The 15,186-nt window shown below is 45.4% G+C and overlaps 1 protein-coding gene across 1 annotated transcript; it reads right to left on the reverse strand.

Annotated features, from left to right (window-relative positions):
- Positions 1-5,916: 5,916 nt before the first annotated feature.
- SMKR1 (small lysine rich protein 1) lies at positions 5,917-13,719 on the reverse strand. The gene is made up of 3 exons (XM_082309317.1): positions 13,702-13,719; positions 12,956-13,013; positions 5,917-10,417 (listed from the first exon to the last, which is right to left on the reverse strand). The coding sequence occupies exons 2-3, from the start codon at positions 12,956-12,958 to the stop codon at positions 10,184-10,186; spliced, it is 237 nt and encodes a 78-aa protein (XP_082165443.1). The 5' UTR covers positions 12,959-13,013; positions 13,702-13,719; the 3' UTR covers positions 5,917-10,183.
- Between the last annotated feature and the right edge of the window lie 1,467 nt (positions 13,720-15,186).

The raw sequence follows: 15,186 nt of genomic DNA on the forward strand, positions 1-15,186 counted from the left end.
GCATCTTGTATCGTCAGGGGAGGAAAAAGTGGATGGGTCTTTTTTCTTTCATATGAAGTTTTTATTTTCATCTTAAGCCCATAGAAGAGAAAAGTAACTGATTTACCCACTGTGCTGTAAACAAAACACCCTGATGATTTAGCAGAACTAACGGAGCAGTTTTTAAACGTTCATGGTGCAGACTGAAGCGGAAGACTATGGACACAGCTGCTTGGCCTTTTCCTTCTCTGCCTCTTTTTCAGATTAAAAAAACTGCATCCATTGCTTTCCTTTAATGTGAGTCTTTGCAACAGTAATTGTTCAGTAATGTGCAATAAACCAGATTTGCACGGCTCATAAAGAGCCAGCCTGGTTTTCATTACTCCAGGGAGAATGTTGATAGTGCAATGAGTTTGTTATAAGTAGCCTTGCCTGGGCTCTGGCTGCCACAGCTTCTCTGGAGCCAGATAAGACCAAAGCCGAGTCTGAGTTTTGGGAGGATTCCTGTGATGAAAAGCTCTGTTCTAGTTTGTGTAGTCACCAAGATCTACACAGGTGCGATCATTCTGGAGCGCTGCTACTGGTAGGATAGGGGATTCCTGCAGTATCTGCAAATACCGATTTCTGGTCTTTCGTCTGAATTATCCCCTCTCTTCAATTTAGATCCTTACACCTAGTTCTCCACCTTTGTGGACACTCCTCAGATCTTTTCAGCTTATTTTAACTCCTTCTGCTCAAATGTCGTTGGGTCAAGTTCTGCATACACTGATCTTGCCATTTTTCGGCACAGAGTATGGCAAACATCTACAGTTGTCCAGTGTTACAGTGCAACATGGGACGGGGTAAAGAGGCTGAAGATAATACGTGATTAGCTTTGCCAGGTATTAGAGAAAGAGGCATTTTCCCATATAATTCCAGTTCTCCAGGCTTCTTCTTATTTAACATACTCGCTCTCTTTCCCAGTAGTTTTGTGAAAAAGACATGACCAGAGCTTTTTCCCTATTTCAGATTCAGCATCATGAGAGCCATCTCCAGACCAGAGTTTCCAGTATGGCCTCACTGGGCTATGATGCCATAACTCTTAACTGCAGAGCTTACCCTTTTTTATAGTTCTTTGGCATCACCACCCAGAGCCAGCTCACACTCATAATTGCAGCGGTGAAAAACCCGAGTATGGAAAGCAATCTGGCAGTCAACAGTTAATTTCAAGATTTGTTTTCTTGGACTGTAATAAATGATTTTAGGGCTCTGCTGCCTATTGTTGAAGTTCTGTTTTGGATACTCACCTGGACCAGCAGTGCTCTGGGGCAGCCTCAAGCCTCAAACAACTTCCCTTAGGAGCAGGGAGGGTTACAGCAGAAAGGGGATCTGTGCTACGGGCTCTGGAGACCTCAATTCTCTCATCAGCAGGGAGAAAGGTTGCACAGTGTGAAGATCTAGAAGATACCCAAGATTGGGGCTGAGACCCTTGTTTTGGGTTATGATTATACAACAAAATGGGGTCTGAATGCACAGCAACGCCAGCGATACATGACGTGTCTTGGGGACAGCAGCTTTACTTGTGGTTCCTCTTCTGCAGCAACCAGTAACCAAAAGCTGTCTGGATTTTGGGCTTGCCCTGCAGCAGCTGGCCTCTTCACCGCTTCTCATAACTAGTGATTAATTGTTTCTATTCTGCCAGTACCCAGAGTATTTAGAAATAAGAGACGGCAGTGCTGGATGAGTGCCATTCTCTTATCCCTGTGAAACAGCAGTAACAGTAACAACTACAGAGAGAATGGCATGGAAGAGCCCACTTAGGCTATTATGTATAGCTTCTCAGTGCCCCTTGCAATGTTCCTTGCAGCTAAGCACCAAACTACAGTAGATTTTACTGTAAAAACAGTTAATGGGGAGACAAAGATGAGACTGTAAATAAAAGAAGAAATGAGCTGGGAACTTGTTGACAGGAAGGCTTTCCTCTCCCATCTCCACATTTTGCCTGAAGCTTATTTTCAAACACACTAGTGAAGTTTTGTTTTTTTTTTTCATCGGTTCTTAGGACAGGTGTCGCCTGACTCGAGTATCTAATTTCCATGCTGAGGCTTGTCCTGTACCAGCACTGCGCTGCTGCCGGAGCACCTGAGAATCCCAGTCCTCGGTTGTGGGACAGAGCTGGCAGGGGTGGCTGTGGCCAGCACTGCTCTGGCGAGCTTGGGAGCCCCGCCCCAGGGTGACACCTCCTTAGACCAGCTGCCGTCTTCCTAATGCGGACTGTAGCCTACTGTGCTTCCAAATAACGTGCTGCTGCAATGTCTTTTGTACAGGGCTGCAAATCCACTCGTGAGATACTTCTTCGGGTCCAATCTGCTTTTCTTAGGGAAATAAATTCCCCAAGCAGTCACTGAAGACTGATTACACCGAGTTGGATATTTATGATTTGCTTTTCTTCATTACTCAAGGCAATTTCGCCTAAACTGTGTAACAGGCAAGGCGATTTTCCCCTGGCTGAGCTAGCCGTCTGAACACAATTACACTTGGCTATTATTAGCGAGAGTGAGCAGGGCTGAGTTTACAACTGCGCAGGAGTGATAAGCTCAAGACGACTGTGCTTCCCCTCCAAGGAACTGTCTAGCTCTGCTCCACTCCTCCGCGTCTCAGACACCACTGTGCTGAAGTCAGGAGGTATTTTTGTTGCCTGAACAGGGATGCCCAAAAGGCGCAGGCTGGGTGGTTTCCTTTCAACGGAAGATTAGACAGAGAGAATATCTCACACAATTTTACCCTCATCATCCAGGACACTAGAGTCACAGAAGTTTTCAATTTTTTTTATACTCATTTTTATGGCCTTTAGCCCAAATTCTTTAGGGTCCCCAGCCACGGCCATATGGGTTTCCCTGGACTCATCGCTTTGTGAAGAACTTACATTTCTGTATCCACACTAAACTTGCATTTGTTTTTTTCAGTAAAATCTTACATATCACAGAGAGTGGGATAGATCTCACTAGGTGTGGGTTCCTGTACCTAAACAAGACACCCTGAGCTGCTTTAAGCCTCTGCGTACGTTTAATCAGAGAATCACATCCTGAACTATATGAACTAAAGAATCTAGACAGCTAGTCCGGGCATCGATGCAGACATTTAGATTTAGGGGAGATTAATCCCATGAGTCTCAGTTTTATGACTCTCATGTAGCAACATGTGAGAAGAAAAACTGCACGTTGGAGGTGTTAATTGTCACCTTGTGCTGATGAAGCAGTAGCATTGTGAAGCATGGAGGAAAGCAACAAGAATAACAGGTTTAAAAAATGTAACATAGGAACGAAAGGCTGAAAGTAGTGTGCTTTCTTACCCTAAAGAGCGGAAAGGAAGGAATTTTAAGAGAAAGAAGACATAACAATTCTTACTTCATGAAAGATCATTGTAAAAACAGTGATGAACTGTGGATTACGGCTACTGGTAAGGTCAGGACTAGCACAGCCCTGCCATGCGTAGGCATGGGAACAGTCCTGGAGCTGCCCGAGAGCTGAACGACCCTGGGACATTTCAAGAGACACTGAGAAGCTCGCCAGAGACACCCCCAGGAGGTCACCAGTCTGAAACCTCACAAACTATTAAAACTACTTTGATCTCCTCTTCCGAGTAAGCTTGCAATGCCAGGTTGTGAAGAACTTTTAAGACCTGCCAAAGCATTGCGACAGACCCTAACTGTGGTTCTAGGCAAGAAAAGCAAAGTATCAACTGCCAGTGTAAGAGCTTGAAATGTTTCCTATTCTGCTATCTGCTTTCTGGTGATGGCAACAGAAATGATGCAAGCCACATGCATAAGACAATGGAAAAGGATGAGGGATCAATAAAAGCATGTACACTTCTAAGAAAACAGAGCTACTCCTTGGATGGTTCCCAAAGGGCAAGCTATAATTATCAGGTACTCCCAAAATATTATATCTATTTTCAGAAGGTGCCAGGCTTCCTGCATAAAGTATCTCAGGAGCCAAAACAACGGGTGACAGCAGAAGGACTCTTGCTTTCAAGGACACCATTTCAGGCCACATCATTTGAGATGAGTCGGACACCATGGCAAGCTCAGTGGTTATTACTGGAATAAGACAAAGAGCCTGATGCTTAGAAAGCTCCGATATACCCCAGCAGAAGATGCCTGTTTCACTAGGTCTGGGCGCTTCAGCTTTAAATAATAAATAAAGCATTACTTACCTTGAAGAACTGAAGCCCGAGGTGAGATTACAAAACTGAGATCGCTAGAGGAGGCAATACTATCAATAGTATTAGAAAAAGCAGTGATTTCATAGGGGTTGGCATTTTCTTCCTTTCATTTCTTCGAGCATTGGGTCGTTGCCAATAAGCAGATTGCAAGTCACGTCAGAAGCTTTAAACCAACCATAACTCTCCTTATGAAGCAACTGATGCTGCAAGGTAATTCACTTTCCATAGAAAGGTCAAATTAAGAAAACTAGGAACATGACATCATTCATCTACATCACTTGTGATCCAGCCTTCACTTCTGCTGTCTTAGGGGCTTATAAAATCTGCTTACAACCCAATCAAACTCTACAGACATGAAATAGGATATCCTCAACAGGCCCCTCCCCTTCTCTGATGAAAAAAAATCCATCTTACACACGCAGAGCATTCCCACTTGCTCCTCCACAACCATCTCTAGCAAAAGACACATTAAATCAAGGATGGGAAGCTCCCAGAATCATCAAAAGCAAATGTCACAGAACAAAAATTCTCTCCATACATAAACATATTATGGTTTCAAGAAGGTCGATCAACCTGCATAACATTTGTATGAAAATGCCATGAAAAGAAACCCGTAGAAGCTATCGCAGACAACATTTTGCGTAAACAAGAAGGGAGCCAGATCATTCATGCTATGCAATGAGCAATCCAAGTAGTTGTAACTGTGTATTCAACACGGAAAGTGCTACATCACGTACTATGGTAGTACATCCATCAAATCGGATGAGGATTTGGAGGCAGATTTATTCTACAAACGTTATTTTTAGACCAAGAGAGGTCAAAAAAGTCATAGATAGTAAATTCATTTTTCCAGGAACAAAATACTTTAAGGAATGAGCAGTTTGTCATGAATGTGAAAAAGAAACATCAGACTTTTTGGTGCAGAAGTGGTCACGCCTTACGTGCCTGTTTCCCATCTCCGTTTTATCTATAAGGAGATCCCAGCATGACTAGCTCAGGCAGAGAGAGCTCTGCCATAGACACGCAAAGCAAGGTGAGATGACCCATGTTTAAAGTCTCTTTCAAGTGCGTTGACCATACCGCCACTGAGTAGACTCAAGAAAAACCCAGCTGCAATAATTATTGTAACTAATTGCTTAACCAATACAACTTGTAATTCAAACATCAGTTTTGTAGCTTCTGCTTTAACATCTCAGTATGCATGGAGAACTCTTCTCCCAGGCTGGTTATCTTCATACTGCACGGAACAGGCACTTCCTATTAAATGAAGTGGAAAAAGTGCCCCCAAGAGATGTATGACCTATCCGAATCACCCCGAGAGAGAAAAAGATCTTCTGAAGTTAAATGTAATTTTCAACTTCCGCTAAACAGCATTAAGTATTTTTGCTTTTTTCATATAACCCCTGTACTCCGGTCTGCCTGCTAACATTGAAAAAGGGCTTCCTTTTAGATTGCAGGAGCACTTGGCCTATCACTCCCAATTTCAGCTATTAAAAATACTCTAACATTCAGCAGTAATTGCAGGTGAACTTTTAAAGCATTTGGTTCAAGCATTTCCACCAAAGAGCAAACTGCTCCCTTCGCGGCACATAATCACAGCCGTTCCAAGGAAGCCATTGTAAGCGTGTTGTTGCATTCAATATTTTCCTCATTTTTCTTAAACATTTCTCTCTTTTAGTGCCAATTACAGCTAGAAGACAATTGGGAGAAATGCTGATACTAAGGCAGTCTTTTGCATAAAAAAAGATTTCACACTCAGTTTACTTCAGCTTAGTCGTGAATATCTCAGACCTTAAAATAAAAAAAATCCCTTTGGTTGTTTCTCCTGAAGTCTTAGCAATAACCTAGAAGGAACACGGCAGACTTAAAGGACTATATTTTATTTTAAAAGAACTAAGTATTTCTTACCTTTAACAAAATTATGTGCGGCCTAAACCAAAAAGTAGTCAAGGAAAAAGGTATTTTCTCCCCAGGATTCTCTTATGACTAACCTATGGTCTGAGGCTGCTGGGGTGGGAAGGCCCTATAAGCTTCCTCTAAGGGGACATCAAAAGCATCTGCAAGAAGCAGGACTCCTGAATTCACTGAATACCTCCAGAAAACTACCAGGAACTGGAGAATTATATAGTGGATAACGCACTAGGACGCAAGAAAAATCATCCCCGTGTTTGAAATGGGACATCAATACTTGCAGGTGTCATGGTACCTAGACAGCACGTCTCAGAGAGCAACCATTTCTGTCGGTTCTAATCTTTTGTTCCTTCTGGCCTTTTGTACAACAATTACTAGCAAAAAAGAGAAAAAAAAAATGCCTTGCGCCTTCTTTTATCATAAACAGAAAGCCTGAAAGAGAACGGCTTATGAAAAAGACAGTAAAATTGGACTCTCTTTGTTCCTGGAGGACATCTGAAATGGCAGTGGGGAACCAAGACAGTGAAAAATGAGCAAATGAGACAGGAGTTAACCTACCGAAAACTTTATTTTATTTACTTCTGCTGACACTATTTAGTGCCAACATCTAATATGCCTTTTGGATTGAAGTTTTTCTTTAAAAATGCACCGTAGTAACCTCTTCATTATGGAGATACCATTTATGAGTAAAAGACTCCTCAGCCGTCCTCCCCTGAAGATGGGAAATAACAGCCAGGGCATTTCTTAACATGAGAAATGAGACAAGAGGATACACACCACTTCTCAAGCCTTTCTTATGTATCCTAAAGACCCAAAACGCTTTTCTTGACGTGAAAATAATGTGCTAGGAGATACCAGGCAATACAGAAACAGTGACTGAAGGAAAGAGTAAACAAGGGAAGGTGCTCACATACAGCTTGAAATATTCTAATACCAAATGTGGTGAATAATATCTTTTTTTAAACTTTTTAAATATAAATATAGCCATCGCTCACATCACATAATAGTCCCATGACTCTCCCCTCCCCACCGCTGTGCCCCACCCACAAACATGCACATCAACATCCAGTGTATTTTTAACAGCGGGGTTTGGGTACACAACTTCCTACAGGAAACGTTAACCTCGCGTACCCAAAGCAGCACACTGTGCACGACTGCTCGGTAACAGCAAAACGAAGGAAGCCCAAATACCAGAAAAATGTAACTCTCCCTGCAAGAGATGACGCACATAACGCCGCAAAGTTCCCTTGCGCTGTGCCCATAAAGCAAAGGGCCTCTCCAGCATGCAGTTTGCCCTCAAAAGATTCTTTGTGGATTTGAGCAGAGCAGGCTTTATTCGTCATAAACTCAGCTTACAAGTTCTGCACCCCAGCAGGTAGAAAAGCCCATCACAGAATCAAATTCTTAGAGGTTGTGATAAAACAGAAGTATCTGCAAGTGCCATCCCGCAGCAGCGGAGACTCCCTGTAAAGTCACGTCCTCGTGAGCCGAAGACTCTCCGTTAGAAGTCAGCAGCACAGCCTGCGGCACTCTGAAGCAACACATTCAAATAGAGAATTGAGCCATTTGAAGTCCAAACTTTTCTTTAGAGACGTCTGTTGGTCTTTATTAACCACCAGGGAGCCTCAATTGCATGCAAAATTGAGATGGATCAAGGCGTGAGAGGTAAAAGCGAAAAAGAAAAAAAAAAAGTTTCATTTTTCAGTTTGGGATGGTTGGAAGGGTTTTCTCATCTGTTGTCAAAGAAATGAATGGCAACTTTTCAGATACACTAGAAAGCAGAGTCTTTGTCCTTTGCACGTCGCTGGTCACCATCTGGTGTGCTCAATTGCATCATGCAGAAATCAGATTTTTTTTTTGTTTGTTTGAAGAGAAAACATATAACGGTATTTCACTACTTGTTCCAGTAGTTTTTGCATACTAAAACTTTGGAGTCTTTAAATCATTGTAGCTCCAGTCTATCACAGATGTAAAAATGGCTTCACTTACTTGTAACTGCCCTATCCGATCAGACCACTTGCCTGTCTTGTGTGGCGCGCCGTCTCCCGCGCTGGTCACATAACAGCTGCTTCAGAGGAAACTGCGCACGATGCTGCGATAGGTAGCTGGAGAATAAGTTGCTCAGAAGTTCCTTCCCCAAACATCTGCTCCGTGTGCAATTGCTGTTAAACTGGGTTCTTCATCTTGGCAAGAGATGACACTGCTCTTCAGCTTCTCCTGGAAACTGACCCTGGGACCCAGACTGACAGGGACGGTGGGGGGCTGCCCCATGATGTTAAGCAGGTCCTACCTCAGTGCTTGGAAACATCTGTCCCTTAAAGCTCTGTGTAGCAAATATGTCATACAAAAAGGGAAACTTTGGGGTTTTTTAATTGTTTTTTTTTAAATGTTTAGCTCGAGATGCTAAATACAGAGGTTGCAAGAGTTCTCGATTTACAACACCGATACTTGGAGGAAATAGTTGCAAGTATATGCTGTGACCAGAAACTTCCTGGTGGGTGATGGGGAAGCAAGAACATGAAAAACTGCTGAGGAAGACATGTCAATGCACAACATAGAACAAACTGGTACTGCAAACCACATCTCTGATTCAGCAGAACATGCCAACTGCAGACTAATTACCAAGGAAACAGGATACCCACCGTGATCTTCTTGACATGTAGATGTAACAAATTCAGTGTAGTGCAGTAGCCTACATAATGGCTGTAGTTGGCCTACAAGCAATGCCACAAAACTATGATTTTACCTGGTCAAGACCCCTTCATAGAGGGAACACTTTAAGCTGGAGAAACAGCATAAGGCTTTACAGGCCTTTACTGGTTTGGGTCAATCACATTATAATTGACTGTTCTGTCATCCGTGACATAAAGTTACCTGGAAGTCGGAAAGGTGCTGCACCTCCTCATGCAGTTCAGTCAATCAGAAATGGCCTTGAGAGCCAGCTCGCTGTTCTGCCAGATCAGCACCGCAGATGTTCAGCCCTGAGAAACCAACTGAAATTCTGATGTGATGCTTCCTGTGCACATCACAGTGCCGGTCAGCGTAGAGACTGGTCTTGCACGCTCACAGTCCCTTGGGTGTCCCAGAGAACTGGGGCATCTCCCCTTACAGTAGCTCCAGCCCACTGCAGATTCTCTTTTCCCACCTCTTTCTCCAAGATCCCAGCCCTTTTGTATTACTTCCCATCTCTCCACAGCTGGCATCAATTCAGGATGCATCCTCACCCCTCCCAGTCAATCCACTGCATCCTTCCAGTCGGTGTAAGAATCTGGGAAGAGATGTACAGCTTCGCTGGCGATGCTGCTTCACAGTTTACCAAGGGCTGCGTTACACACATGTGGAGGAAATGGAGCGGAACAACTCTGAACCGTAGCACAAGGCTTGTGGTCTCTAGCCAGGATGTTTGGACTAAGACTGTAAGGGGAGACCTGGTGGGGGAGGGCTCATCATCACCTCTAACCGTGTAACACAGCATCCCTGGCAACACCTAAACTAGATCTCCAGATTTGCACTACAGCCAAAGGAGAGCTGGTAGCACATTCGCTGCAGCTTCAAACACTGCTTATCTGACCAAACGTAGCCATTTCTTTTAGAACGAGGTGAATCACCCAGAAACACAGATGCCATCGCATGGCTCTGTTGACCCAGAGAGGAAGCGCTGTGTGACTCTCACACAGATAAGCTGATGTTACGGAAATCATACTTAACACTGTCAATCTTACCACGGTATCCACTTTCTGAGCTTAAGTTTCCACCAAACCAGCTGGAGGTACAGCAGCGCTACTGGGGAGCATGTCCCATCCATAAAAGAACAGCAGTAGTATGGGTAAAGCAAACCCCGCTGCAGACCCTTCAGGCTGCTGAGACGCAATGTTTTATTCCACGCAGAACCAGAGGGCGAAGGGCCACAGCTGAAATTACAATGGCACAGTGTCACTTAACCATTTGTCACTCTAAGCTTGAGCTATAATAAGGGTGTCTTTGTACGGACACAACAGTGATTATGGCAAAATATTTGAGCTAGCCACTGGAGAGGTCAGTACAAGTTTAATCGGCAAAAAAGTCTCTTCTTCACTGGGGAGCCTGGTTTTCACTGAGCCCTTTGCTTTCCAGCCACCCGGTTACTTCCTTTCTTCCCCTTCTTTTTGGGGGAGCCAGGCCAGGCGAAGCCCCGGAACTCCAAGCAGGCGGGGGCATTGTGGCAGATGTAGTAAGCGTTGAGCATGGCAGCTGGGCTGAGGATATCCACTTCCTTCACCACCTTCTTTGCTTTCTTTTTGGAGCTTTTGCCTTTGCTACGCTTGGGTTTGCTACTTTTAACTGCCTGCAGAGAGAAAATGACCACAAAAACACTCACTTTAGTCCTGCATCTTTATGGTCTCGCTTCGGGGTAGAGGATCCCAAGACATCCCGGAACAGCTGTTTCATTGCATCTTAGTCCTGGCTCGCAGTATTAGCTCAGAGCCCCTCACCACAGACTCCTGTACTTTGTGGTGATTTTATATACGGACTCCCAAGAATTAATAGACTTTCACCAAATCCATATTGGCTCTACAGGCTGTAAGAATCTTTAAAGTCATCAGACAGGGCTAATTAGTGTTCCCCTGTGCTAAAAAAGGTTTGTGCACAATGGAAATCATACATTCTTTTCAACTGATTTTTTAATTAATGCATTACAATACAATCCTAAAGTAAACTAAGCCTGTGTTGTGTGTTCATCCACTACTGTCTGTCTGCTTGTGACTCTGGATCATAAACCAGAAAACCAGGTCTCCCTTCTACAGCTGCGGCCTTTTCAAGGCTCTGTGACACCGTTGCTCTTCTACCATTAGCGGTAACGCAAATTTAAGCTGCCATTCCGTACGTAGGAAGGAGGTGTTGCCAAGACTCACCCAAGCCCTAGAGTGGGCCAAAAAAATACCCCTGTTAACTCCAGCTGATTAGCGCTGGTGCCTGAACACCCAGCCTCTTGCCTCTGCGAGGGATTTGCCAGAGTCTGATTCACTCCCTGGACTGTTTTCTCACCCATCCTGGCCACTCCTCGCAACAAGCCCGGAGCGTGTCTGCATGGAAGACGCTGCCTCCAGGTATTGAGCAACAGAAACCGGGTCAGGGACCCAGAGGGATCTCTCATTGCTGCTGTGTAGGCAGGAAAATGGTGATGGCAACACGGAGCCAGAAGGTGGGCAGCGTCCCGGGAACGTCGAGGATGGAGCGACGGCTACTCCCAGAGAAAAGGCCTAACAGGAGTATTTACACATCATGAGTGACTGAAAGTATTTATCTCTGGTCCAATGCCAAGAGCACTTTCAGTACACACCGAGTCACTTTACGCATATGCCCATCTATTTCTGTTATTTGCCTAGTTTTGCACGCTGTAATTAAATGCAAGCACTTTATTAGAAAGAATTAGCACAGATACAGCCAGAAAGGCCACATGGAACTGTCAGCTGGGCAGAAACTAGGGGAAGGCAGTATACGTAGCATATTTTTCATGGTGTCAAATCTAAAGAATCCCTTTACAGCTCAGTACTGTTAAGTGCAAAATAGACAAACATTTGTGCTCTGAGGTATGAGAACACAGTCGGGGTACAATCTTCAGCATCAGCCGAGACCACAATGTGAAGGAATATGTACAGGTAAAGGGAAAAAAAAAAAAGTCAAGAGTTCTATATAAAACACACAAAACCACTGTCCACAGAGGGAAGAAAGACAGAAAATAACAGAGTGCAAGCTGCAGCTGATGGTAGATCATTCCCCAAACCTTCAGTCATGCAAACTGCAAACTACTTGAACTCAGGCGTATATTAGAGAGGGCAACAAGCCTTTTTTGCAGACCTTAATTGGATAGAATTTGTTGAATACTTCATGTGCTGGAATGTGCACACTTCACAGAGTAGATGCTTATGTCAGATTTTTCAGCCAGTCACCTGAATCACACTCCCTATTTACACACTCCCAGCAGAGTCACTGGTGGATTTTGCGAGCACAATTAAGTTCCTGGTCAGAATTTGGCCTGTAGCTGATCTTTCAAAATAAAGAAGGTGCTTACAGGTAAGGGCAAATTGTTGTCTAAGTCTGCGGTGAGAACGAGGGAATGCCTTTCGTCTAGAGCAGCCTCACTGCTCCTGCTGTCCCTCTGCAGCGGATACCTCTGACCTCCGGGCTTTACGTGTTCTCAATCATTGTCAGCAACTGTCTTGTCTTCTGTTTCGTGTCGCTCATGAAACGTGGCATTGGTAAGCGGCAGTCTGCAGTCAGCTCACACATTTGAGCACAACCTCGAGCAGGGGTTCCCAAAGCGTGGGAGGGTAACAAGCTACAGCACAGCATCACGAATGCTGTCAGAAGTAACACCTCATGCGTGTACGCGCACATACGGCAGTGCCAGAGCCAACGCTTGGTGTGCCAGCTGACGATCCTGGGATTTCTTACGGATTTATCAGGGAACCAAAGGACATGTGATGCTGAACAGAGTGCAGTTCTTTTTCGGCGTGTAGAGGCAGGACTCACGCAGACCAGACTTCCTAACCTGATCTCTTGTGAGTTTTTAAATTACAGCCCAGCGTGACATCTGAACACTCTTCAAAAAGTACTGGGAAATCCATGTTTGTGCAGCATTTTCATTCACCCACAAGCAAGAAGATTTGAGGCTTTATAGGATGTGGGCAAAATTTTACAGCCTGTAGCCAAGAACAACAAGAAAAGCTAAAAATCGGAATCAGGTGCATACTTGCACACAAAGTGAATTTGGACAGGTCGGTTTATGTCCTGCAGCCTTGGGAAAGAACCTTTTGGATAATAACTCCATTTCCTTACAAAGCGGTATCAATACTCTTCAGAAGAATCAAACCTGCATTACCATGGCTAGGTCCTTTTACTGAGCAGAGCGACTCCACATCAAGCCCTGAAGATGGACCCTGCAACACACAATCACGCAGTGGGTTACATGCTGTGCTGAGCACTAAGCTTTAAAGGGGGGAAAAAAAAAAAATAGTTAAGTTCGGCCCTTGCAAAAACAGGTCGAGGTGTGTCCTACCTAAAAGCATTTTTTTTGCAGAGAATCACCTGTGAAGTCATCTACTAACTGCCAGATTCCAGGACTCTGAGCTTTTCAGCAAAACCCTTGAGATTTTCCTCTAACAATGCAAGACTAGACAGGGAAAAAAGGAGAGCCTGCACCTCAGCTCGGTGCCAGCGACCTGGAGAAGGCACTCGCCGAGCCCTGAGCTCAGGGCCGCGCTGCTCCAGGCTCGCCTCGCCCACCCGGCCCCATCCCTGCGTGCAGGGATGCGCAGGCAGGACCTTACCTCCCTGTCTCCACAGCACGGGCTGAAGAAACGAAGCCGTGGGGGGCTTCCCCCACACCCCCAGCCTGGAAAGACAACGAGTTCTCCACAGCCTTCCCCCCCCCCGCCGGGCTGAGACACACCCGTCCCGCACAGACACAGCGCTCCAGAAATAAAATTAAAAAAGCACAACGCTTAAGCGCAGCCCACCGGAGCCCCTGCTCTGCCTGCGGCGGGCCCCGAGCACTGAACGGGTCCGGGGTCCCGGGTCCCGACCTCCCCTCACGGCCGCCGCCGAGCGCAGCCTCCCCTCGTTTACCTCCCCGCTCCGCGTTGCCATGGCGCTCCCCCCCCGCGTCTCCCCAGCCCACGCATGCGCAGTGGAAGGCGGGAAAGCAACGGTCGCAACGGCCGCCTCAGGAAAAGGGCGGGAAAAGCTTTTCCGGGGCTGAGGGGAGCCGCCGCTGCCGTCCCGCCCTCGGAGGGAGCCGGGTGAGAAACAAAGCACAAAGGGACCAACCCCTCCCACAGCCGAAAGTACCAGCGAAAGGTCATAGGGAACGAGAGAAAAAAAAAAAAGTACCACAACAACTTACAGCTGGGAGGAGGAGGGAAGGAAGTTGTGCTTTTCAAAGGTTATGGGAAAGATTGGCGTTTGGTAGACTATTAAGTTAATTTTCACGGTTTTATGGGCAAAAAAACCCTCAGGTTAGGAGATGTTATGCCTCAGCTTCCTGCCCTTGCTGGGGGAGGCGCGGCCCCCGCCTTCATCCTCTCTGATACTGTGGTGTGAAAATGGCGGGGGCTGTCTCTTTGTTTCACCAGCTGACCCAGCGCCCTTTACCGCAGAAACATTTTTAAAAACAGCCTCTGCTTTCGGCTCCTTTGAGAGCCACGCTTTCGCACAGCAGGCACCGAAAACTATGCGTAATAGAGTTTGGATGTTTTCAAGAAATCCCCATGCAGTGGTTAAAGTTAAGCTGAGGTCTGAGACCCAGGGAGGCGATGGAGGTGGAGGTGTTGGAGGGAGGAGCAGGCAGCTGCAGGGTTCATTTCAGTGCCCTGCACCTTTTTTGGACACATTTTTTTCACAGCCAGGGTACTAATACTCCTAAATACCTTTTTTTTTAAACTTTGGAGAAAGGACAGGAGACAGGTGTCTCTTCTGCATCCCTCAGCAACAGGCTTTCACTTGCAAAGTGCTAAAAATCAAAAAGCACAAGTGAAAAATACCAATAGGAGCTGAATCGCCTCATAGGAAAAAATAGCTTATAATTATACTATTGCCAAACCCCAACACATCAATGAGTCTGCCTAGATCATGGATTTATTTTTATCTCAAACATTAACCTCTCCAAATCTACTCTCTGGTACGTAAGCCCATAGGATGTACTTTATCATATTGTAAAGCTCTTCTTCCAAATCTTGACAGGTAGGAGCTTGGAGGGATTTTGATTTTAGTGAGATTTCCTAAGGAAAGGGGGCTTGCACTGGCGCACAGGTTGCCCGTCAGCCCGTCTGCAATAACTTCTGAGCCAGCTGGCCAATTCCAACCAATATTGACACAGAAGTAAGAGTTCAAATACATGAATTCCCTCCATGTTTCATGAAAATCATCAGCTGCACAGAGTGTGGGAGAGAGGCACGATCAATGTCTCTGCTGAGGAGATGTCAACCTACCTCAGCCCGTTTCTGGGCTGTTTTGCAGGCACATGTGCTATCATTGCAGTGGGGAGGACAGAGCGGTATTTCAGGGCAGTGAAACATGAACGTGTAGGAAGACAGCTTTGTTTCAGACCGATTA

This window comes from Platalea leucorodia, assembly GCF_965183815.1.
Source record: "Platalea leucorodia genome assembly, chromosome: 4".
In the NCBI taxonomy this organism is placed as follows: Eukaryota; Metazoa; Chordata; class Aves; order Pelecaniformes; family Threskiornithidae; genus Platalea; species Platalea leucorodia.